Here is a 20,204-nt window from a genome sequence, read left to right as displayed (position 1 = left end):
GGTAAATGTTATGCAAAATGTTAAAAGTTTAAGTAGTATTTAATGCTGTAACTGTAGGGATAATACACTAATGTCCCCTATGAACTACATATGTAAATATTATGTAGATCTAAATGTATGCTTTAAAATGTATGCTTTCATCCGCAGTCCATCTTTTAAACGTCTGCGTTTAGCTTCAAATGGCATTTTTGACAACAGTATTCTATAAAAATTATTTGCATTTCTGATTCTGACATCCAAAAGCACAACAATAATATTTTTTCACTTATTCCATGGATTTTACTCATTTCCCTCCACTTTTGTGTTTCTGCCGCCACAATGCACAAACAGCTACTAGTGACGTCTACTCCAAATTTGTCTATACTGAACAAATAAAGTCTGCAATAGGCTGGTATGTTGAGGTTTTAATAACTTTTTTTTTTGCTATACTGACTATACCTAAAATAAGTTCCAAAAGTCATTTTACGACAATTTTCCTGCCTGCAACAGCTAACTGACTAATTGTAAATGATGTGGTAAATATTTAACTCTGATTCCCAACGTGTGTTAATGTGCTCTGGGGTAGTAGCTGCTGTTTGAAGAACAGCCGTCTTTAACTGACTGTGAGGCTGCATCAGTGTGCCAGCTGTCATCTATGGCAAGAAAATGTCATACTCTCTCACACTGACTCAAAGTTTGATGTCCTGTAAAAAATCCTGTCACCACTACTAACGTTCTCTCTCCCTCTCTTTTTTGTTGTCTCCATTTCTCAGGAGGAGCAGAACAGAGGAAAGCCAAACTGGGAGCACCTAAATGAAGACCTGCACGTGCTGATCACAGTGGAGGACACACAGACACGTGCCGAGATCAAGATGAGAAGAGCTGTCGAAGAAGTCAAGAAGCTACTGGTGCCTGCAGTAAGTAGCAAACACGCGTTTATACTTACCGAACGTAGTTGTGCTAGCGGAAAGTGATTTGTTACAAATGTTTTGACCTCTGAGATCTCCGCAGACCTGCCCGAGGCTTGTGCTTTGATGTAAGGCAGCAGTGTTGGATTTAGCAAAATGCTTTACGCTGCTTCCTGTTCTAGGTGTGACGCCTTTGTGCATATGGGCCGGATTTTAATCCCACCCCTGACCCCTGGCTTCAGTCTTCTGCTAAACTTGATATTTTTATCTCAAGCTCCCAACAGAGAACAAATGGCGCACTGCAACCTGCTTCCCACATATTTCCGCCCCATTCCACCTTTCTATTCTGCGCTCCTCCGTCGGTTGCCGCAGGGGGTGAGGACGCTTAAGTCAGGGTCTCTGGCTCCAGGCTGTTTTGCCTGCAGTGAACAGAATGGCTGGACAGCTGCAAGAGCCTGTTCCCTATCAGGCGACATGGTGGAAAGGCTTCGACCCGCTGAAACCTGGCCAAAAGCAGCCGTTCCGCCCAGCCATGTGCCTCTCGCTTCATTTCAGAGCGGGACACGGAGTCCTTGGCGTTCTCTGACTGCTCTCAGGCACTTGCTTTCTCCTGTTTCTTTGTGCAGGTTTTTTTTTTTTCCCATCTCTCTCTAGGCCAGAAACCCCACATTTCGCCTCTTGTTTGGGGATTTTTTCCCCCTCTTTTATGCTCATATCTCTTTTGTTCCGTTTAAGCAGGGAGGCCTTAAACCCTTCACACACACACGCTAGTCAAAGAAAACAAACATACACGGCCGGCCGAGTGTGCGTGTGAGTCATTCCACAGTGTGTGTGGGTGGGAGATGAGTAAATGGCTACATGCTCTCTCCAAATTTTCACTCCGACCTTATGCACCCCGGAGATCAAAGTCATCCTCACCGTGTATATCCTCCTTTGCCATAAACACATACACACAAACCATGATCAGGCTCTCAGGAGGCCTGTGTTTGCTCTACTCATGTGTTTCATTCAGAGTTACACAACACTCTTGGTCTTTTATACAAAACTGAAATCTTTCCCAAAACAGGTTGTTTTTGTAGTGTAGCTGTAACATACTGTACATATTTGTCTAATATTTTAATTTACTTGAAGGTCCACTGAAATGCTTTAAAACACACAGCGTTATTTATGTTTTGATGTAATTTCAACTGAAACAAGACGTGGCAGGACATATCCAGCAGTTTCACCTCTTTTTTTTTTTTTTTTTTTTTAAATAGTCAGTAGTGTTTGTTTATATCACAGTTTGGGCTAGAGCCGTTGAGCTGGGTAAAGCCGCGTTTGACAGCGTATGACAGGCACAATCTCATCCATATTGCATTATCTATATATAAAATAGCATTTTGTGTAGAATTCAAATGTGTCCGAAACATTTTTTTGTGGTCTGCGCTGACTGACTCATGCATATGATCTGCTCTGTAGTCTCGTGTCTCCGGACCAGACACAACTCGAAACTAGACTTCATTCCCAACGGAATGCATATTTACACTGTCTGAATCGTTCCCTATCCCCTATATAGTCCACTACGTGCCATTTACTGTAAAGAAAATACAAATTCTGTGGACAAGTTGACCAATTTCAGCCACAGCTTCAGCATCTATTTATAGTGTAGGGGCAGGACATTAGGCTTGGGCGGTATCCAAATTTTGATACCGTCAAACCTCCTCCCTATTTTACCCCGGTATCCGGTATTACCGTGAATAATAAAAAAAATTATGACGTAAGGCTCAGACAGCGTCACCAAACTGTCGGCTTGTGCCTAAACCATTCAGAAACTGAATACCAAACACTACAACAATGTTAACAACTTTAATTAACAACAAATAGCAGTTTATAAAAAAAAAGTGCAAATACAACAGTCAAACAGAATAAAATTAACAAACATCCTGGGGTGCGTTTCCCGTAGAACGACATAACTCGCTGGTTAACCTCCATAGTATGATGCATTGTTGTGGAAACGAACTAGCTCATGAGTGTTTCCCAAACATAGTTGCATCTCCGTCGTTTGAACCACATTAGTTCAACAATGTAGGGCCGTTGTTAATGACGTAACCGAGTCATAACTTCGGCTATTTAACTGATTAGAGATCTCAAAAATGCAGCTATATTGAACATGGCACCTAATGACTCATTTTCTTTTCCCCCTGTCATTACGCTTTATTTGATGTTTGATTCATCACGGGTTCCCTCTTACGTCATACACCGGGGTTCCCTCAGGCATTTGTGCACACGCACTACTCATAAACGGTGCTTATAGAGGACGCACAAAAATACATAGATTAAAATGCATTTATATTTAGTTTAAATGGAAGATATAGATTGTGACGTGGTTTGTGAATGTTTTATTGACCTGTTGTCGGGAAACACCGAAGCGTTGAACTATGTTGGTAAACGACGGAACTTGCGACCATAGTTGACGTTGCTTTTGGGAAACGCGCGCCCGGTCACTTGGTGCGCGACTCCCCATCTCTCTCTTTCTCCTCCACGCTGTCACGTGATGACAACCACGCAGAGATGCGCGAACGGGCTCAATCCGCAGCTTCAAATAAATTATCCACCCGCACCTATATTTTTCTCTGATTTAGATAACCGCACCCGATCGTCATATTACACTCAGCCTATTGTAATTCTTAGTTTTGCATGATGAAACGGTTGGTTCATTTTTAACAGCAGATTGATTTAGCTGATCTGCACATCGCTGCACACTTATATACGTTTATCACTCATGATTTTAAGCCAAATCCACGCAGAAAAGAATAACGTTAACTGACATCTGGATGCAACTCTCCGCAATCTCTGACGAAATCGGTCGGGTTTTCTCTGTATTAGAGCCGCTCTGATCTTAATATTTGAATGCATGCTTGGACTGAAGTTTACAGGGGTTCACCAGTTTAAGAAATGTCTGATGGTAAAAATCTGCTTTTCAGTTTTAAGGTATTGTTTTCGTTATAATCTACTGATTCAAATAATCAATAATAATTATTATTATACCACTGCGTGCCTAGCCTGACAGGCAACATCTGTGGACACAGCGGGCGCATTAGGCACATATTGTCAAATATAGGCTATTTCAAAAGAAGCCGCCGCGGCCCTGACCACATTGCTGTCTTTACTGGGTGTTTTTAGGGAATATTTCAATTTATTAACATGCGATTGAATTCGCTATTCATGCGGTGGACTGTCGTGATTTTGGATAATGCAGGACACTACCGAATGATGCGCATCAGAGAAGTGGGTAAGCGCAAAGCCGACCACTGCATTACCGAGCTCAATAGCATTAGCACAGGCATAACTCCCTTCAAACTTTGTAGGGAATGTCACCGTTTCTGTCACCAAAAACTACACACAAATGAAATCGTCTGCCTGATGAAAAAAGTACATAAAACACGTTCATGTTTTAGAAAATGTAGTTAATATTAGCATCATTATTGATTTATCTCATCCAACCGCAAATAATAAGAATGCATTTTTTTTATTACCCGACCCACCCGACCCGCGGATAAAACCACCATCCGCGCATCACTATGCATTTTTAGGCATTAAATAAATTATATTTTTATATATTTAATCCTTGTCTTCTATATAAGTGCATTGTTTTATGACGGTATAACGGTATTGAAACTGATACCGTTGCTATTTTTAGATCCCGCGGTATACCATATTACCGTAATACCGCCCAAGCCTACAGGACATGTCGGATTCTAGAGAGCATTTGATTGGACAGAAAGTTTGATGAGAAGCTGAAGTGCAGGGTGACGACATCAAAATCGTTGATTCATGTTGGCAGAAGTTAGAGACTAAGTTGTGAATGCTTATCTTGTAAATGCGAATTGTTCCATTATTTTGGAGCACACTAGCTTGCAGCTAATCTTAAGGCTAACATATTCATAATAAAAAAAAACTTCCAATTTTAATTTCATGGTGACTTTAAATGCACAATAGACCTCATTGTAGTTCCAAACATTTGACTTACTTTAAAAGCATATTCTTTTACACTGTTTGGTTTGATTAATTCAAACTCTGGTGCGATTGCTCTGTTAATGCAGTTCATTTGAGTAAGTGTGAATGCTGCCATCTGAACCCTGGTCTGCACCGCTAAAAAGATGGGTCTCGGTTCACTTTCAAACTAATTCTGGTGCGATTCGATTGAAATATGAACTCGACAAAGTTTGGAGTGTTCGGTGAGTTCCATCACGTTATATACGTCACTCAACCTGACTGATCAGGTTGTGAACGCATCATAACGCCTTTAGGTTCGGTATCTTTAGGTTCGCTGTCAAAAATGCCAGTGTGAACGCTAAGCGGATCAGGACCAAATGTATCATTTTCCTTTTTGGTCTGGACCAAATGAACCAAACGAACCACATTAAAAGTGTGAATACACCCTTAGAGAAGTCTGAATCATTTTGTGTTAATATAAAAGACGTTTGTGGTGCTATGATTTGCAGTATTAACATCCATATGATCATGGTGTAAGAGGTGGGTAAATGATAACAGAATTCAAATTTTGACTGATATATCCATCCAAGTTTTGCTGTACAGATAAAGCTCCTCTTAAACATGGTTTTCCAGCTGGTTTTGTGTGTGGCAGATTGACTCTAATGCCCTTTATCATGCCAAGCTAAACTGGATTAAATGACAAACCGTCCATCTCAGCCCGTGCAGTCTTAATGAAGGATATCTTTGGCTCATTTAGAGGCATGAAATTGTCTTATTAAATACATCATAAAACAGACGAGGTCACAGTCTGTTTCCCCTCGGCTCTCTTCATTTTGTCATCGTGGAAGGGATTTGATTGGTTAGGGCAGAGAAAAGGGGGGCAGTAGCGTTTCGGAGCTCTCCGAGAGAGGCTCTCTGTTTTATAAACATCTGCGATATTGATTTTTACCTACCTTGAGAGGCAGCTAGCACATTACCGCATGAATCTGTAATCCTGGCTCGGGCCCTGAAGAGTTGCCACAGCCGAACGGTTCCCGCTCGCAGAGACCAAATTGAAATTTTCAGCCTTGCTCAAGGAATCAGTTCCACACACAGCATTTGAATGATCGTCAGACTCGGAGAGAGAGTGCATGAACGGCGCACACACACAGCCTCAGAGGCCAGGGTTAGAAGGGGGTGATTGAGAGATTCGGCTCAAAGGCCCTGTGAACTTTTCAACTCCCATCGAGAGACAGAGGAAGGGAGAGACATTGAGAGAGAGATTTGCGTTGAAGGTGGGCTGGTAATGAAGGTAGTAGCGAGCGAGAGGATTAAGGCAGGAACGTAATGGAAGGAAAAAGATATGAATCGAGCCTCACTTTTACATGCGGATCGCTTCCCACGGTTCTTCTGCTCAGGTCTTACTCATCTTTTTACTTATAGCAGCATGCACAGCCTTTCTAAAATTTTACATTTATAAATCATTTTTAATAATGATGTAACTTATTGATTATTGGTAAGAATTGTAATTGTGCTTCATTAATCATTTTATGAATATTTTGTGTAAATTGATTTATAGCATTCACTTGTATATTTAAGTTATTATGACACTTCAAAAGCAGATTGGGATGGAATGACAAATTCCTTTGGGGTTTTTCATACTTAAACATCTAAGAGTAAAACTGTCCCGGCATGAGCACAAGATACTGGACAAACAGCCTCTCTCACACCCCTGTGTACCACTTCACTGGAAGGGACACCCTGTCTTTGTTCATGAAAGTGCTGACACACACTGTGACGTTTAAAGCTGTCACCTATAAAACAAATACATATCTTTTTGGAGTTTGAGCTTGAAATTCAGATTTAGAGCTTCGCATCACAGGCAGCCCACCTTCAAATATTTTTATCTGTTTTGTACATTTACAACTCAGCAAATTATCTAACTTTAGAAGTCAAGCGGTTCACTCAGTAGGAGCAGGAGGCACACGAGGGGTGATGAATCTTTCTGAGATGACAGTTAAAATTGATTATGTTTCGAGAAGTGTGGAACAAATCGCTCTCTGTAAGCTGTGACGCTAGCACCCTACTGCTAAACAGACACGGAGGAAGGTGGAGACAAATGCAGGTGTGGATTATGGACACTGATAAAACACTAATTGTAGTTTGTGAGGTGAAACGTTCTCAAATAAGTTCTTTAAAATCACATTTATGTGTGTTTTGTAAGTTCTTGCTCCATGAGCATTGAGTTTAAGATTGTCAAGTTTAAAATAGCTCCATTCTCTTGTGCTCTGTCCAGCTATTTCTGAACACAAGATCACGTCCAATGTGAATGTGAACGCCCCTAATTATTCAAAGTTTCCTTAAGATCGTTTACAGTCTATTTTAATATAGAACACGCATCCCTGGCTGTTGTGGTCATGTATTAAATGTGGCTTAAGTCTGTGTGTTATGAAGTGCTAAAAATAATTACTGTTAGAACATGCAGACTCCTTGTTTTTGCTAAATCCACCAGTGATTGAAAATGGTATTGGTTCAGAATTAATCAGCGATCTTGTCTCTATTATTGAATTTAAGTAGATCAAGCCATGTGTGTACTTTCAATGCACTTGTAAACCAACAAGATTAGGCAGTGTCAACCATTCCACATATGCCAATTTGTCCTGTAATCATTTTCTGGACCACAGAACCAGTCATAAGTAGCACGGGTATATTTGTAGCAATAGCCAAAAATACACTGTATGGGTCAATATTATCGATTTTTCTTTAATGCCAAATATCATTAGGATATTAAAGATCATGTTCCATGAAGATATTTTGTACATTTCCTTCCGTAGACGTATCAGAACTTAATTTTTGATTAGTAATATGCATTGCTAAGAACTTCATTTGGACAACTTTAAAAGCGATTTTCTCAATATTTAGTTTTTTTTTTTTTTTTTTTTTGCACCCTCAGATTCCAGATTTTCTAGTAGTTGTATCTCTGCCAAATATTGTCCAATCCTAACAAACCACCATTTATTCAGCTTTTAGATGATGTGTAAATCTGTATTTCAGAAAAGTTTCCCTTATGGCTAGTTTTGTGGTCCAGGGTCTCATTTGTCTCTGAATTTGCAGGCTGAATTTGCTGCTTTTACCAGTTTGTTGAAGACAGAAAGCTGCAAGGATTATAGCATCTGTGCTTACGAGGCAGTTCTAATCTCCAGCAGATTCAGTGACAAGCTCCGACGCTGCAAACAGAGATGTGTTGTAGTCCAGAGACACGTCTACATATCAGATCCCTGTTAATTTAATTTAATGGTTTATACACCCGGCCGTTTGAGATGATCAGAGAGAATAAAACAGTATGATTCCTTCCTGCGAAGTAATTAGACTCTCAAATGTGTTAAAAACCTGACAAATTGGTTTTCTCATTAGGGGTGCTAAACCCAAGAGAGCTGACGCCTGTGACGGGTGTTGTGGATTTAGATGTTTAGAAGATGCAGTGTGTCACAATTGCCAAGAGAGATTCTGTGCTACAAGGTGACATTCCTCATTTCCCCTGCGTGAGAGAGAATCCATCTAACAGACAGCAGTAAGTCATTTCTAATGATTGACAGTAGCTGCGTTGGTATGTGAGGTCAGTGTTAATCCTGCAGTCACAACATTCTCATAGGCCCAGTGAAAGGCCTTCTGGGAAAATGCTAGATGTTCACCCTAAATACCCCCTCACTGCAAATGGCACGTTATGTATCCACAGAACCGTACTTCAGCATGTCTGCTCCCAGTTGGCATCGGTGCACTGGGGAATGATGGGAAATAGAAGCTCACACCTATGACATCTCATTAAGAATCTAGGCCACTATGTGTCCATTCCCTTTACCTCAGCTAATTAAAGTGGCGTGTCAAAATATTTTTCTGGGTTATTTTAGTGTCAGCGCGCTGGGTCGGCCGTCGACAGGAGCGAGCAAAGGTTTTTTTAAATCATAACGGTGGACGAATACCTTATTTAAATTCAGTACTGCACTGCTAATAGTTTCTTTTGTGGATGCCCCTGGCAATAAGGAACATGTAGCATTTCAGTCTCTCTTTGTGTTGGGTTTTTGTCAGGGAGGCACTTCCTGCTAGATTGTGGCATATCTGTAGTAACAGTTTTGCCTCCAGAGCTCAGTGGCTTTGGAGCTTTACGTGGGTGCGTATAGTAGCTGTAGCCCAGCAGTCTGGCCCTTTCCTTTATTCCTTCCTTTCTTATTGCTTTCCTTTTTCCTGCGTTTCGTTTCAACTCGGCTTGCGCTTGTAGGCAGAAATCGACTAGAGAACCAACTTGCTGCTCCCCATGTCCTCCATGATGCTTCCAATATCTTAAAAGGCCACAAAGGAAGGGGGAGGGAGGTGAAAGAGAAGAAGAGAAATGGGGAGCTTCGCTCACACAACGCTTCCAGCATCTCTCCGTGAATGGGCTCGTCCTTGCCTGTAACAAAGTGACTGGGTTAGCAGTGTTTGCACTGTAGCCTGAAGCCCTGTTCCCTTCTCTTGTCTCTTCCTTTCTCACACACACACACCCCCACTCTCTCACACGGTCTCTCTTGGCACATCTTTTATCCCGTGTACTCCAATAACCATCACATTCAGCGCCTCTACCGAACACAATGAGTCCCCAATCTGGAGAGGTTTCAAGCCTCTCTGAGTTGTCATGGGTGCTTTGCATTTGTAATCTTTTCCCAATTCAGGAACGCAGTTAATTTCACACCATACACCTGGTTATAGACCTCTCACTCACTCTTAGGCTCAGAGGAAAGGCGTGCGAGAGAGAGACAGATGGCGTATAATATACGACAGGCGTCGTGGTCTGTGGGGCGTAACGTCCTCGTCAGCCAAATTCTCACCGTCAGCTCGCGGGCCGCGTGTCTTGTGGAATGCTGCCTGAAACTAGGACTGTTCTGGACGGCCAACTCATCGTGATCAATAAACACCTTTTCTTGAACATGCATAATCGCTCTCACCTCCTATCAGGCCCATGTGACAAACCAGAACCAAATGCCATCTGGCTGCTTGCTGTTGTTTTTCGGCATGTGTGGTGAGAATGCCTATCCAATTACAAATCGTTCTGTGTTTCAAATGAATTCATTATCACTTTTTGCTCTGTTTTATTGAGCACATCTTAATTTAAAGGATAGTTAACCTAAAAATGAAAATTCTGCTCCCATTTACATGTCATTCCAAATGCGTGTGTCTATTTTGAAAAATATTTCAGTGTTGAAAGAATACAGATATGAATGCCATATTGTGTGGCTTTTGGTTGTAATTTTCAGTCAACAAGAGAAACGATGTTCGTCTTCACTGCTTTCCTAGCAATAAGAAGAGGAGACACGAATGGGTAGAGGCCTATGGACAAATATGCGTCTTTGTTATCTCCATTTTAGTCCTGAGTTCCTCAGCATGGATTCTTCTCGATATTTGGGTGCTTACACGTTTTATTTTCTGAGTTGTGTTGCGGTAAAAATAGCGTAGCTCAGTGCCAGTAGCTCACCAAGTGCAACCGTTCCACGTAATCAAAATAATGGCGCCCCCCCCCCCCCCCCATATTCCAGAAATATGTATAAAACTGTTGAGTTTTAAAATAATGTAAATCTTTTGTGGGATTTCTACTACATATTTCAGTAAGAGACATCATTTATGTTATATTAAGCTATACACTTACCCAAGGTTTCCCGTTAAACCATGCAGCTGCATTTATCCTTGGAGTGGCTGTGATCTAACCGTATTGTACTGGACTGCTTCAATGCAGCTCGAGTTTCATTGTCTGAGATCATTGGAGATCTTGGAGGACAAAAGACATGGAAAAATCGCAGTGAATGCAACCACCTGTGACGACAACCTCCTGAAATGCGTGCAAGTTGCCCCGCAGGTCAGCGCAACCCGTCCGAGAGTGCTCTCGTGTCCCTGTTTTCAGAGCATGTGTCGCATCCGATCAGACTCAAGCCCCAGCTGCAGGGTCTAGAGCGCAGGATCATGGGTAATGGGAACATCCTCAGCCGTGAGCTTGTAAAAGCCCCGTGCACTGCCTCAGTGATGTGGCTCGCAGATAGCCGGAGAGACATCAGCGCTTGTTGCTGCTACTTGCATAAGTATTGGAACAAACAGAACAAAGGGTCAGGGGACTTGATACTGTACTAGACATACTTAAAACATAATGTTGTGTTTTAGAAGATTAGTTGGCTCGTATTAGAGTTTTTCCTTGAAGCATTGGCAAACTTTTGTTTTTCCAACATCTGATGGTGTCGATATGGTAGCTGGTCCTGGCAGTTCTGCCAGTTTTACTACTAGAGGCCCATGAGGTGGAGACTGTTATCCTTCTGTGTCTTGTCCTGCGTTATAGTATGCTCTCCCTCACTATCTTCTCCCCTAAAGCAGCTGTCCTCTTTTACTTTCCGTGGTCTTCTTGATTGGAGCCATGGTTTGCACCTCAGGCTTACTGACCACCTGAACGGCAACAGGAAAAGGCTTCTCTTGGGGTCTATATGCTAATCCGGCCTTTGCTGGCAGCAGCTTCAAACGCTCCGTTGGACTGGCAGTTCGTCAGACTCACTGAACAGAATGGAAAGAGCGGACCCAGAATAGACTGGGATTTACTGTGTGCCTATTTTCACCTGAGCACCTGCCATTTTAAAGGCACAAATTCAAGCGGCGATGTGCGAAGTGAACCACTTCACACAGTGCAATGGGATTTGTCTTTTCATTTTCAGCTTTAAAGTGATTTTCCTGGCATAACAAGTGTCACTACAAATGAGACAGTAGTTTTATAGAAAGAAGACCGGCGCTTATTTACTGTCTAAAAATCACATTTCACATCACATTACTTCAGATGCTCTTGTCTGCCGTTAAGCCGTTTTGTGGTTGAAAAATAGGCCCGCTAATGTTAATCGCCTTTCTGAAGTGGAAATGATAAACTGATGCTGTAGGGAGTGTTTTATTTAACTGCTCTGTTTTTTGACTGTTCTATTAGAACGTCTTTTTATGATACTGATGCATAATTTACAAAGACAGGCATCGTTTTGTGCTTTTGGGTTAATGCCACTTATCTCGGCTAGCGAACATGCGGTCTCGTTAAGTTGTTGTTCTCTCTGGGATTTCAATTGCCCACTCTTCACAGGCTGCTGTGGCCCTGTAAAGTGCTCCAACAGTGACCCTGAGGGCCTCCCAGTTATCGGCTAACTACACATTTCAGAGTACACTGAGCTGCGGAGCAGTGTGCCACTGCAGCATTTAGCTGGGAGAAAAGCGGTGCTACAGTTTTCAGCGTTCTCCCAGGTCTAGTTAGGCGGGTAATGTAGTTTCAAAAGAAATCATCAGTCTATTTGCAACAAACCAAACAAGCTGAACCCAACAACTCACGATTTTTTAAGCTAGCGTGACCTCATCTTTTAGCCTGCACTTATGCCATCCCAAATTAGCTGTACTGTAGCAGCGCCACTGCAGGGGATGAACAGGTGGCCTTGACCCAGGGTAGGTGCCCTCCTGTTGGGTAGAGCTCAGTTCAGGCATGCCTCATCCCTTCAGACCTGCTCTCTGCGGGTTTCTGTTTAATCTGCTCACTTCAGATGAGGCATAAGAGCCTGAAGTTCTAGAACTTGTACAGTCAAAGGGTTGTCCTTCAAAGTGTGACAAGGATTTTGTTGAGCAGTTTGCTTTACGTTTTTCCCCTCCCCAAAAATATCAACATCAGGCCCAAGAGACATACACACACATACAGAGTGAAGGCAGAAATGCTGATGCTGATCATTTAAAGGATGTTTTTGTACAATTTTGTGCAAAAATGTTCTACAGCAGTTTCCCTTTCTGACTGTAGCTGTGCTGAACTGCCAACTGAAAGCTTTTGGAAAAATTATATTTACTCAACTGTGCAGAAACGAACGGATGACTCTTTAGAAGAAGAGATGGAGCTGCTTTAATTTCCACTTCTCTCCAATCCTACACCTCTTACTGGAAGTCTGAGAATCCGTCTGCCAGAGAAAGCAGTGGAAAGTAAATCTGTAATGTAAGGACTGTCATATTGATGGTGCATAGTATATCTATATACCATATTTGTTAACAGTAATACAATGTTTCGCAAATATCAAACTGAATGTGCATTTTTGCAAAATGCACACTGATGTTTTGATGTCCAAATTCAGTGTTGACTAATTTGTGTCTTTATTTGTAACCCATGACCACAAAACCAGTCATAAGGATCTTTTTTTTATCTGAAACCTGAATAAATGTTGAGCTTTCCATTTGTGTGGTTTGTTAGGATAGGAGCATATTTTCTGAGATACAGCTATTTGAAAATCTGAACCTGAGGGTGGAAAAATCTAAATATTAAGAAAATCGCCTTTTAAAGTTGTCTAAATGAAGTTCTTAGAAAGGCATATTACTTATCAAAAATTAAGTTTTGATATATTTATGGTAGGAAATTTACAAAATATTTTGGCAGTGCAGATAATTCCACTGTGGCGACCCCTAACGGGAGCAGCCAAAGGAGAGAGAGTATAGAATTTTATTATCAGCCGTTTATCGCTTATCAGCAGTAATGTGAATATAATTACCAGCTCAGTGGTGTTAAAATGTGATTTTAATATTAATGCATCCCTAATCAACCTAACACTGCCGTCTCGCTAAACCTTTATTCTTCACTATCTTTTAGTCACATTAGGATGACATCTGTTACTCTTATTGAGTTGGATGCTGAAATGACAACTCAAGACAGCCCTTACTAAAGTCTGTAAATTGGTTATTGGTTATAACCAAAACTTGTTCCGGAAAGAGGCACAAAGTCAACTAGCGTCTTTGAAAAGTTCCATCCCCAAGCTCTCCTTCCTGTAACAAGCTATCAGGATGAATAACATAAACCTCTTAGTTTGCAGCCCACCTCTAGAGGTTAGTCCAGCCCCTGACTCTTCTGAAAACAGTTGGCTGTAATCTCTTCTGGTTCCCATAAAAGACCCCCTGCGGACATCAGTCCAACTGCATTTCCTTTGAACAGGCCACTAATCCTTTTACTTTGGGGAGAATAGCTGCAGACTGAAACGACAGTGTTTGTGCACTAGCCTAGTTACGGAGATGTTTTTGTGCCCCCCTTTGGCTCTCTGCACTCCCACCCCTGTTACATGGTGTCTGGGCTAATTATCCGCTCATTCAGAGTCAGACGGGGACAGGGACCACGAGGATCAGTTTTGGCATCTAGAGAATCCTCTCGAAACCAATCTCGCGGAGAGAGCCAGGAATGGATCCCTTTCATCTTCTCAAACTGTTTTCTAAGGCGGAACGGGATTGTGTTAGGACGTACGTTTGCGGTTGTAGACGATACCTAAATTTGGTTGCATGTCCATAGGCAAAAAATGTCCAAGTAGCCGGTTCGGTCTGAGAAGTTTTTTCTGTTTAATTTAGATTAGTTTATTCTGACCTTCGCTAGGAGCTTTTTTAGCTGCAATTTGGGCCAATACGTCTCCATTACTCTTCATTTGTAATCTTCCATTGGCAGCACAGTGTGTCCTGAAGTCAGCAAAACTAAACACGTCATCAAGTTTGTGTGGACTCATTCGCATGCAATATGTTTTCCAATTTGGTTGGAGCAAAACATCTTTTCACGCAGCATGCATTGGTATATCAGACTCTGTGCCTTCTGCTTGCTAATATATTGGCCCTGACCCACAGAGCAGTTTGACTATCATCGTAGAGACCTTGACTGCGCTGGCCAGCACTTTTCATTTCATGCATTTGCTTTGCAGCTGCTAACCTTGACTGTGAAGTAACCTCTGCTAGGCCGTCGGGGAAGCTCTGTTTTCAAATTAGCCTCAATATGGTCCATCAATCCCCATTGCATGTTTGAGGGCCAGTCATAAGAGTACTGCTCTTATTGGAATTTGCAGATTTATTTATTCAGGCCGTTTTTCCTCAGCTGATTCATTGCTCCTATTTGCCCCCGACACTGAACACAAGGTTAAGGGGGTTGTAAACCGGTCGAGGTTGGGTTGCAGTCCAGATCTGACAGCCCAGGCGGCACAGGGAGCACGCGGATCAGCTTTGACTCTCAAATCTCGGAATCTGATGCAAATCCGGCAGTATTTAAACCTCCAGATCAGCCTTCCCAAATCCTTTCAAGATATTCTCGGCTCGATTGGGTGGCATTAAAGGATCATAGGAGCAGAACAAAACATCGTCTGGCAGCGAGAGAGAAAGAGGAAGAGGGGAGGGGAAATTAGAAAGCGAGGGAGAGAAGATTGCGAGTCAACTGAAGGTTTTACAGTGTGTTGCACCAATGGAAATCATGGATCACATTAATGTTCCCTCTGTTTTTGCACCCCTCCCGCCTCGTCTTCTGTTGTGCTTTATTTTGTTTGTTCGCTCGCTCTGATCTCTGTCCTCACATCATGCTCTGGCGAAATCCAGCGTAATCCCGTATGGATGCCTTTGTCCAGTGCATGTAAACATCTGTGCGGCATTTTAAATACAGATATCAGGCTCAGGCCTGGCCGACATATTATGTGGTTGTCATTTTGCAGACCTTTTTATCTGATGTACATCTCACACATTGTGTCTCTTACCCTAGGGGAAAATTGCTCAGAGATCAAACCTGCAACTTTTTGCATTTTCAGCCTAGAGACGTAACTGCTTGCTTGTATTGAAATTAGGTACAGTGTGAGAATACTTGCTAGATGTGTTTGATCCCTTCATTTTAAAAGGTAAAACAACGATGTTGGAGGAGGAAATAAGATGGAGGTTTTTGCCCCACCCTACCTTTTTGAACCAGAGTACACAGACAAAGAACTAAATGCGTGTGACCTTTCCAACGTGATTTACGCAATTTGTGAAGATGCAGAGCTAGTGCTAGGAGAGCATTTGTGGTTAAAGTATATACATTTTTATTTGTTTGGAAAATGACCAATCGTTTTGCTAGATAAGACCCTTATACCTCAGCAAAGCGAGCATTTGTGGTTGAAGTATATACCTTTCTTAAATTCTTTTAGAAAATGGCTGATCGTTTCGTTAGATAAGATTCCTATTCCTCGGCTGGGATCGTGTAAAGCTCTTTGAAGCTACATTAAAACTGCAATTTGAACCTTCAACCCACTGGCCACCATTGAAGTCCACTATTTGAAAAACAAATCCTGACTGTTTTAAACCTGTTTTAAACTTGTAAAAACCTTAATTTCTTTTCGAATTAAGAAAGACATGAACATCTTGAAAGACATTGGGGTTAGTAAACAATCATTACATAAATTATTCTGGAAGTGAACTAATATTTTAAGTGACGGTTAAATTACCATCACAAATCTCCAAAAAAATAAACCCTCTGTTTCAACAACTAACTGAATGAAAGAAATGATGAGGAGTTTTACTTAAATCTCTCGAGCTCAGGTTTAGTTCCACTCAAGGCAGCTGTCGGAGCGTTTACGGAGCTTTACCTCTTCGCAGTTGACAGGAGAAGGGTGGTGTAACTGCTTGTCATGTGCTGTAATCTCTCTTCGCTCGCTGGGTGACTGCTGAAGTTCTTGCTAAAGCTATAACAATGCAGTCAGGGTTGTGAATCATGTAGATTGTGGGCGATTTAGTAGCGAGGGTGGAGTTGAGCTGGAAGTGACAACTGTAATAAGTCTTGGAAAAATGCATGATATCAAATAGAACTTTCTCTCTACTTTTCTCATCTCAGCTTCTCTAAAACGTTCCTCTGTTGTTTTAACAGCACTTTTCTTATATGGTGGTCTGTGTTTTAGTAAAAGTGGTTATCTTGAATTTTATTGCAACTTGGATATAAACTCTAGTAAAAACGGACCTGGCCCAGTGTATGAAATACTTCTCTCCGATGTCTTTACATAAAAGCCTGCAAGTTTCTCAGCTGGAAATAAGCATGTGCTGGTGGACACCAGCCATCCCACAGATCCACAGTGAAAAAGAAAATGGATTTGGAAATGGCTGTAAACGTTTTATTATAGAGAGGAAATGCTGTACTTGTGTGCGTGTAACAAAATTGATGTGCTCACAAGCGCTGCTGTCACAGTCTAACGTCCCCTGTCCTCCCCCACGGCCAATGAGAGCCGCTTCACTCCGCTGCCCTTACAAATAGACCCCATTGATTGAATCTGATTCCTGTGGATAGAGCAGGATTATTGAGCGGCCATCCTCGATGTCTCACGCCCGGAGTGTGTGTGGAAACGTTCTCTCTGTGTCAGCTTTTGTTGCTTAAATCAGAGGGACGTCTCCCCTGAGCCTCCCTTCATCTGATGGCGCACAGCTCTCTGGAAATGCCGCACTTCCTTTATTTCCTTCCTCCCTCTCTCGCCTAGGAATAATCTCTGCAAACATCCTGAGAATGCCTCTAGCCCAGAAGAAAGAAGCGAAGGAGGGGTGTTGTAAAAAAGAACGAGGAAAAATCTGGCTTGTCCGGTCTACGGTGACTCTGAGGAACAGCGTCATCAGGCAAAAGGAGGAAGTCTGTGCTCCACTGACCCCTGTGTTGTTGCAGGCCTGTGGGGAATTACACTTAGTGACCAAAGGCTCTGCAGCCTCATTAAATACCCTGCAGAATGAGCCAGAAACAAAGTCTTCGTTTGTGGGACTAGAGAAAATCGACTCCATCTGCTTTCATGGCCAGCACTGAGATGTTGTTATTAGGATTTAGAGCTGTGCCAACCACACAATGTCCTGCTCAGCAGAAATGAGAGTGTGATAGTTTATGGTGTTTTGGGCCTTTTTCGAGTCGTTTATCCACTGCCTCACTCCTCTTAGAGGAATTAATAGGCCCGACTGCCCTAGACCTTGATTTTCTTCCTTGTGTTGACCCTCTACTTTAATCTACTCTAACACAAGGAGTTGATGCTTTTGTTTTTGTTATGAGTTATTATGGATAATGGTTTTGTTTTTTCATTCTAATGGTTTTATATAACAATGAATGTGGTGATTACGTTCTCTTTGGCATTTCCTTTCCCTCTTTTTTCCTCCTGTTTTTAATCAAAAATAGTAACTAAAAATAAAGTGCTAACACCATCTACAAAGTAATACACTACCAGTCAAAAGTTTTTGAACAGTGAGATTTTTAATGTTTTTTTTTTTTCTCTTTTGCTCACCAAACCTGCATTTATTTGATCCAAAGTACAGCAAAAACGATACAGTTTGGAAATATTTATACTTTTTAAAATCTTTTCTATTCGAATATGTTTTAAAATGTAATTTATTCCTGTGATCAAAGATACATTTTCAGCATTACTCCAGTCTTCTGTGTCACATGGTCCTTCAGAAATCATTATAATATGCTGATTTGTTGTTCAAAAAACATTTATTATTATTATTAATATTTAAAACAGTTGATTTTTTTTTCAGGATTCTTTGAATAGAAAGATCCAAAGATCAGAATTTATCCAAAAAAAAAACAACAACAAAAAAAAAAACATTATACACTATACCATTCAAAAGCTTGGAAAAAATTATAGAAATTAATACTTTTATTTAGAAAGGATGCTTTAAACGGACCAGAAGTGATGATAAAGACATTCATGATGTTACAAACGAGTTCTATTTCAGATAAATGCTGTTCTTCTGAACTTTCTATTTATCAAAAAACTTAAAAAAAAAAAAAAAAAATTGTACTCAATTGTTTTTAACATGATAGTTTTTTTTTTTTTTGAGCAGCAAATCAGAATATTAGAATGATTTCTGGAGGATCATGTGACTGGAGTAATGATGCTAAAAAAATCAGCTTTGAAATTCACAGAAATAAATTACATTTTAAAATGTATTCAAATAGAAAACGGTTGTTTTAAATATTAAAATATTAATAAAGTTTTTGCTGTGCTGCAGACAAATGCAGGCTTGGTGAGTAGAAGAGACTTCTTTAAAAAGATAACAAGCGTGTTAACATACATGATTAATCCTTTGTATTAAACATTGACATTCTGTTTTATGTGTCAAGTCATACGATTCTTGAATGACATGAGGAAAAGTGAATGACAAAGATTTCTGCCTTCACATTTCATGAATCGCTCTCACCTTTTCTTTTTTGAGCTTAACATACCGGCGTGACCAGTGAAATGCTTGAGCAGGAAACCTGAAGCAGATCTTTGCCCTTGTTGAGTGGCTGACTCCTTGTCACTTCAGACAGTCTGAGATCGGGTAGCCAGAGTAAGAGCGAATAGACATCATTTGTAAGGCAGAGGAAGGATGTGCAGCTCGATCATTGGAAACTTCGAGTGTGGTCATGTCTTTTCAGCGCTCAGTTGTTAAACGGACAAACGAAGAATATTTTCCTCTCTCCGAACTGCATTCGATTAGCCTGAGCCCGTTTTCTTTTGTTCCGTCTTCACATGAGTGGTGTTATTGTAACAAGCTCATAGATGAATCTTCATCAGCTCTCCACGAGCTCCTCGGATGTGAAGGGTTCAAACAAAAGCTTCGCTTTCTAGAAGAGAATGTTTTTGTGTCTGTATTGAATTACTAAAGTGCTCAGGAATGGGTGAGTCATTCATGCGGAGGCATCCGTAGCGCCGTTTTTTATTTTTTTCTGATTGAGGAAATTACTCAGGGTTTTTCTCAGCTTTGAGTCACGAGGATGTGTAGAGTTGTACTAATCTAGAACAGTGTTATTTCTGCAGTCAAATTCCCTTAAGGGCAACTCTCACAATACCACTCAAATATGGTGTCTGTCAAAGTAGTTTGTCCTTTGATGTGTGCTCTCCTAAGGAAACTCTGAAACACCATGAAAAGTTAAAGGTGTCCCAGCCCTCCAGTGTGTCTGTTGCTTGATGTGTAAATCTGAATTGAGCTGGTTTCTACTCACTCTGTCTTTCTCCCCTCTCCTCCTCTCTGCAGTTGGAAATACAAGTCCCTTTACACTTTTTTTTTGCATTTTAGTTGCTCTGCATTGAGAGATCTCATGTTTGGTATTCTCTTTACTCTTTCTTAGTAATCGAAAGTGTGCATCTTTGTCTGTCTCGGTGCCTAGAAGCACTAGCCTTTTAGTTCTTGCTAAGAGTTGATATTTATTATGTTCTACTCCTGAATTTTGTTTATTTATTGGAAAAATTATAGAATTTTTTTGATTGGGGTTAAAGCGCGTAGAGCTCATTGTTAGAATGGCCAAGAATCAGCAATCTCCACATTAAACTGATTGGGCAGACTAAACCATAAGTCGTAGAGACTTGAAACTTGAAGGGGTGGTAGACATCCACAATGTCACCAAGGCTCGTCCCAATCGGCCTGACGGGGGCGCTACAGTGATCAAAAGTATCCTTTAGTAGTAATCCATGGCTCACACCAGACAAAACACATGCCTCTGATTCGTCCGGCAAAATTTTCGGGTATTTTGGATTTAAAAAAATAAAAACTACTCTGCAAACTATTCCTAGGTTTTTGCCA

The 20,204-nt window shown here is 41.2% G+C and overlaps 1 protein-coding gene across 4 annotated transcripts in view; it reads left to right on the top strand.

The window, feature by feature from the left end:
- Positions 1-20,204, top strand: part of qkia (QKI, KH domain containing, RNA binding a) — a 94,668-nt gene that overhangs the window by 58,285 nt on the left and 16,179 nt on the right. For all 4 annotated transcript variants that reach the window (XM_073827400.1, XM_073827398.1, XM_073827399.1 and 1 more), the window contains exon 4: positions 753-896. In XM_073827400.1, the coding sequence (XP_073683501.1) occupies positions 753-896 (144 nt within the window). The remainder of the gene's footprint in view (positions 1-752; positions 897-20,204) is intronic.

The sequence above is a fragment of the Garra rufa genome, chromosome 21 (genome assembly GCF_049309525.1).
Source record: "Garra rufa chromosome 21, GarRuf1.0, whole genome shotgun sequence".
In the NCBI taxonomy this organism is placed as follows: Eukaryota; Metazoa; Chordata; class Actinopteri; order Cypriniformes; family Cyprinidae; genus Garra; species Garra rufa.
Note: the sequence above shows the minus strand (reverse complement) of the source record. Positions and strands in the feature narration are given on the sequence as shown.